At 36.7% G+C, this 6,160-nt stretch overlaps 1 protein-coding gene across 2 annotated transcripts; it reads left to right on the top strand.

Moving 5' to 3' along the window:
* Positions 1–822: 822 nt before the first annotated feature.
* On the top strand, positions 823–5,743 carry clns1a (chloride channel, nucleotide-sensitive, 1A). 2 transcript variants are annotated; one of them, XM_060877562.1, is made up of 7 exons: positions 824–1,256; positions 2,501–2,637; positions 2,873–3,001; positions 3,920–4,039; positions 4,129–4,296; positions 4,919–4,985; positions 5,474–5,743. In XM_060877562.1, coding segments are annotated over exons 1-7 (741 nt in total). In that variant the 5' UTR covers positions 824–1,137; the 3' UTR covers positions 5,475–5,743. The 2 variants fall into 2 exon arrangements, with proteins under 2 accessions (XP_060733544.1, XP_060733545.1); XM_060877561.1 differs by lacking the exon at positions 5,474–5,743 and having other exon boundaries at positions 823–1,256; positions 4,919–4,989.
* Positions 5,744–6,160: the final 417 nt, after the last annotated feature.

Genomic DNA, 6,160 nt, shown 5'->3' with positions numbered 1-6,160 from the left:
ACATCATAATGTTTTTATTATCATTATTGTTATTATTATTATTATTATTATTATTATTATTATTATTATTATTATATCCAGTTTGGTTCATCTGACCTTTGTCTTGTAATATTACTTCTAGAGCTGAAGATGGCAGTGAAGATCCTCTCAATATTATATATCTACAGGAAATGTTGTCTTTTCTCCTGTTGTCAGTTAAAAAAAGCCTGCAATGTGCTGTATCCTAAATCAACCCCTGTGTTTAGTAGCTTAAGTATATGTTGTTTACCAGGGGTGTTATACATAATGTGTTAAATGGAGTCTTAATGGAGTCTAAATGAAGTCTTATTGGAGTCTTAATGGAGTCTTAATGGAGTCTTATTGGAGTCTTATTGGAGTCTTATTGGAGTCTTAATGGAGTCTTATTGGAGTCTTAATGGAGTCTTAATGGAGTCTATCCAGCCAAAAATGTATTCAAGTCACAGTGAAAATTATGATACTTTTAAATGTAAAAAATGTTAACAAGTTAATGTGTACTTAGCATTTTTACAGATTAATTAAAAATGATGTATTTGTCACTGGACAGTTTAATATATATTAGTATGTATTATTTATATTCCACTCTGATAAAACTTTATTATATCTTGTGCTATTTTAGTGCTGTTTTTGTAAAAAAAAAAAAAATTAATGTTAACAGTTTTGATATGTAAATGAGACTAAAATCCACCAGCCTGATATTATTTGTCAGCTCATTTTCCACTGAAAAGTGTTAACGTGTCTGATTGCAATACAGAAAGTGCCCTAGGTAGGGATCCTCTAGGTAGGGCCCTAGATTGTGGATTGAAACGCGCCCAGGGGTTTATGTGGCGCGTAGTGAAAACGACACAAGTAACGTGCAGCATCGTGGTGATAAAACCAAAAAGTAGTTCATTTCCCAAACCGTCTGTTTCCTTTTTAATCAGTCTAAACCGTATTCAACACAACTAAACCTGGAGTGTTTATTTTTTAGATAGAATAACATTCCAGTTGTTCGCTAAATTTGAGGCTAGCAGGTGTTTAGCATCTTGTTGTTTAGCACTTAGCCGAGTTAGCTAGCTAGCTAACTCTGGGAAGAAAACACCGTGACAAGTGAGGTGTTTTTATTCAGTTTGTGAAATTATGGTTGTGTTAAAAAGTTTGCCTCGTCCTGCTGAGGGAGTTCGGCATCAGCAGATAGAGACAACAGCGGTTTTAGACGGTAAAGGACTCGGCACAGGGACGCTGTATGTAGCTGAAGCGTAAGTAGCAGCAATATTACACTGTATAACGTGTTGTGTTTGTGTACACGAGTGGGTTTGTTTACGTCTAACGTTCAAGCTTTATATAACTCTTTAAAGTTGTAGTTTGACTCAAATGAAACCGTTTACCTGTAATTTCAGCTAACGTTCGTATACCTAAGATACGAAGCTAATCTTGCTAACAAACAAGAAAGGCTAATAGACACCTGTTTAGCTTTAGATCTGAATCAGAATCAGAATCGTATTTATGAATCATGAGTCGACACACACAAGGAATTTGGTTCCAGCTGTTTGTGACCCCTCAAGAGAACAGACATAAATAACACTATACTACTACACAAGACAAGACAAATGAAGGTCTAAATAACGTCTTGTGAAATATTATTATGATTTGTGATCATAGCCATGACTTTGTGATACAGATACTCCCCCAAACTAGAAGAATAGAGATTGGGATATTAGGATTAGTTATTTAATGGTAGGAAATGTAATAGTTATCAAGTGCATCCAGATTGTGAGAATAAGAGATTGTTGTGTTCCAGTGTGTGATGTTTTCTACACAATCTAATTTTTCTAAATGGAGTAGTCCTGTGGAACTTATTCAAATCTCAAACATCTTTGTTACGTACAGTCGTAATAGACCTTGGGCTGAGAAAGAACACATAAAGACAATGATGGAACTTTTCCTAGTTCTTTTGCCAATGCATTTTTAAAGCCACGGTATAATGTGCCACAAAACAACAAACACTGATTTCATGTAAAAAAAAAAAAAAAAAAAAGGTGCAGTTGCACTACTTTTAATTTCCAAGCTACACAAATATCTTAATTTCTTAAAAACGCTCATCCACCTGAAAGAAATGATGATTCTCATGATTTTATCGACATTTCTGCTTCTCGTGATCTACAAGTTGGAAAATATTGTCATGTCAATTTTTTTGTTTGGGCCGCTTTTTGTTTTTGCATGAGCAGTGGAAAAATGCCTTGGATGAGGTCTATGAAAGAGCCAGTAGGGTTTCTTGACACGTGTACAATGCTTTAGATATTTGGTTTATATGGTGATATACTGGGGGCTGTAATCTTTCTTTACTGTACTTTACACAGTGCAGAATGAGAGTAGCGAATCTTCCACACCAAGCAGGAGAACATTGTGTAAATTAGATTTAAGATAGTGTCTGATTGTTGACCTTAGTTGTAATATTTGTAGTGAAAGAACCAATAACAGCACTAATGTGCTTTCTTGTCAGGTGCCTGTCATGGTTCAATGGCTCGGGAATGGGTTTCTCACTTGATTATCCCACCATCAGCCTGCATGCCATCTCTCGAGACCTGAGTGCTTATCCACAGGAGCATCTGTACGTGCTGGTTAACAAAAAACTGAACGGTGGGCAAATTAATGTCTGTAACCTGTGACGCTTTCAATAAAGGCTCATTTTGGAAATGTGTTTAAATGAGACAAGAAATCTTCTAGCATCTAGATTGATAAATATTGTATATGTATGTGTCAGGTTAATGGATGGATTTGTTTCTTAAATGGTTCTAAGATAAGTAATAATTAAGCTCAACAATTTAGGCTTCACTTGCTTAAAGTTTTATAATCTAAATGACTGAATTACCAGATGAAAACGAGGCTGAGATGCGGGAGAAAGCTCCGGATGACGAAGGCGAAGAGGGCAGTGAAGACGACGAAGGCGATGAAGATGAGGTCATCACAGAGCTCCGATTTGTGCCAAGCGATAAAGCAGCTTGTGAGTGTGTGTGTGTGCCTTGATTGTGCTTTGTTTTAAATTGGAGCTTTTTAATGCACAGCTCCATGTTTCATAAAGCTGTTCACTGAACCATGCAGTGTGATTGGGGTGCAGCGAGTGGTCACAAAACTTGAGCTTTATGCATTAAATGCATAGTACTTTCAATTCATGTTTAAAACTATGTTTACTATTAGCTATAGATTAGATATTAAAGTTTGCAAGTGGTGTCAATTGTTCAACAGTGAATAATTTAATAATGTATTCCGCAGATTGCATCATAAAGTATTATTTGGTATAAAATACTACTATTACATGAGTTGTTTTAAACTTCATAAACTCCTTCTCTGAAAAATAGAAACTTTCCCTAACCTCTGTTTTATATGCTTTTACAGTAGTTCACACTAATAACGTACACAAAACATGCATAAGAAAGCTCTCTGCTTTATAGCAGAGCAAATGAAGCACCTCTTGACTGATTCAGTTTGGCTTAAATGTAGAGGCTTTAAAACCATACTTCACAAAAGCACTATATAAAGTAAAACACCATTTGCTTAAGTCACCCCAGCCGGCTTTTCTTTTCATGCTGAGACATGAAAACCCTGCACACTAAAGTTTAACATCATGCAAGAAAGAAACCAAGTGATGTGGCACAAGAGACGGATGTTTTCCTGTGTTTTTTTCTGTTAGCTTTGGTTTTGAGTATGTTCTGTATATTCTGAGTCAGTTACATATATATCTGAGTCAGTTACATATATATCTGAGTCAGTTACATATAATAGTCAGCGACTCATGCTGTGCTGCTAGAGGCATGAAGGATTTAATTTTAGGCGCAGTCTATACACTTTTATTTTCCTGTGAGTATACATTGGTTTAGTTTCAGTTATTGTTTGTCAAACTCAGCTGTGTTATGTGTTGCAGTGGAATCCATGTTTTCCGCCATGTGTGACTGCCAGGCTTTGCACCCTGACCCTGAGGACGCAGACTCTGACAATGATGAGTTTGAGGGGGATGAGTATGAAGAGGAAGAGGTGGAGACTGGTAAATAGTCTGTTTTTGAAGTCCTACACTTTTAGCAGCAGAGTCAATGTTGCTCACTGTTATGCGTTCTCTTTCCTGTTCACATCAAGGCCAGGGTGACGTACCTACCTTCTACACATATGAAGAAGGTTTGTCACACTTGACTGTTGAGGGCCAGGCCACGCTGCAAAGACTCGAAGGGATGCTCGCTCAGTCTGTCACACAACAGTTTCACATGGCCGGAGTTCGTACTGATGAGCCATCAGCTGAGATTGAAGGTCTGCAATGTTTCCAGTTTTCCAGTGTTTTTGAGTTGCAAGTAGGATGTGGAAAGTAAACTAAATCAGGAAGTGAATTTTTTTACATAAATGATAGTCTGATGAAGTAACCACTAGGTGTCAGTATAAAGCTAAAGCCCAGTGATGCGGCTAATTGTAAATATGGGCCACAGTTTAATTGTTTTTTTGTTGTTTTTTTTAAACTCAAATGAAGTCTTAATAAATTGTTGGAAAAAAGCCCCAAAATAATCATGGCTGAACCTTCAGACACCAACTATAGGCAATTCCAGTGTTTTATTTATGATTATGGATTACATTTAAGTGAAACTGTGTTCTAAAGTAATGATTGATGAAGAGTCTGATGTGTTTTGAGAGCCATATTTACATAAATGGTTTTGGGTGAGAGAGACTTCTTTTACGTGTTAGCTACAGTCACCTTGTATAATCGGGTAAGTGGAAAATCCTGTGATTTTTATTTTACAGTCGTTTAGTTAAGCGATATAACCATTTGCCTGAAAATGCACAAAGTATATATTGAAAAAGATGATGATCTCATGACTATCCCACAGCCCAGAAAATTACAAATAATCCCTGATTTCTGTCTGTATTTGTTGGAATATAGATGGAATGGAGGTCGACCCAAAATCAGCAGTAGCTGGACAATTTGATGACGCTGATGTTGATCACTGGTAAATAATATCTCCATATTAGTACCAGTTAATACATACAAGTTTAAAATAAGCTCTTCAAGGTTATCTTCAGTTTCTAGATGCTGGACATTGGGCAGTTGTTTAATTTATAGAATTATCATTTGTTTTGTCTGTACAGTTATAAAAAATTGCAAAAATTTGTGTGATTGGTCAGCTATCCACAAACCTTCCTCACACTGAAACATGATATTGGTAGTGTCATGTTGTAGGGCAACTATTGATTATCAGGGACTGGAGAACTGGTCACTGTTGAGGTCAACATGGATTGACCCAAACACAGGGCAAGCCTTACAGAACAGCTGTTCGAGATTTAATTTCCAAAAAGACAAGAGCTCTGAGCACACTGCCAAAGCTTGCGTTCAAAACCAAGAGCGTGAACATGTAGGAATGGTGCAGTCAGTCAAGCCCAGACCTCAGTTCAATTAAGAATGTAAATTTTTTGTTTTTTGTTTTTTGTTTTTTTACAGATGCAGTATATTTCACAGCTGTAACTGAAGCACTTAAGGGGCTTTGAGTGACCAGGACTCATTCAGGAAGCCATCTTCTCCAGTCTGCTCCCCACATCAAGTGGAGCTGCTGGATTTCAACCCAGGTTTCCCCATGCCAGCTCCATTTGTTACTGTGTTCTGTTTTGTATTCGTCCTTCAGGCCAAATAATAAGTGCTCTCTAAAACTTGTATTTGTAAGAAATATCATGTAATAAAATTTTTTTTTTGTATAAAGCTCTTGTAAAAGATCGTCTTTTAGTCTTTTTTTTTTTTTTGTCTTTTTCATTGTGTCAATTTAATAGAAGCATTCCTGTGGCGAGCGTGGTTGCTTTTCCTGTTGCAGTTTCTGGTTGCTTCGATTTAGTGTCTTACACCATGATTATCAGCTAGGCAAAGTTTGCTCCTTGTTCCTCTTTGTGTTCACAGCTCACTGATCTGTAAATCATTCATGAGCTTTTGTCAGGAAGAGCTTTTGTGTATGTGTCTGCTGATCAGGATGAAGTTCTCAAACTGACATGATTACTTAAAGAACTGCTTAGTCATCGATTTGTTTCTAGACTCTACAAAAGTGAGATTGTGTGTTTATGTTCTGATAAGGTCTGAAGTATTGTCACAGTGTTAAAAAACTGCTAATGATCCCATCATATATGCATATTAAACTTGTGC

Source organism: Tachysurus vachellii, chromosome 9, assembly GCF_030014155.1.
Source record: "Tachysurus vachellii isolate PV-2020 chromosome 9, HZAU_Pvac_v1, whole genome shotgun sequence".
Lineage (NCBI taxonomy): Eukaryota > Metazoa > Chordata > Actinopteri > Siluriformes > Bagridae > Tachysurus > Tachysurus vachellii.
The sequence above is the reverse complement of the archived record's forward strand: the minus strand, read 5'-3'. Positions and strand labels throughout refer to the sequence as shown.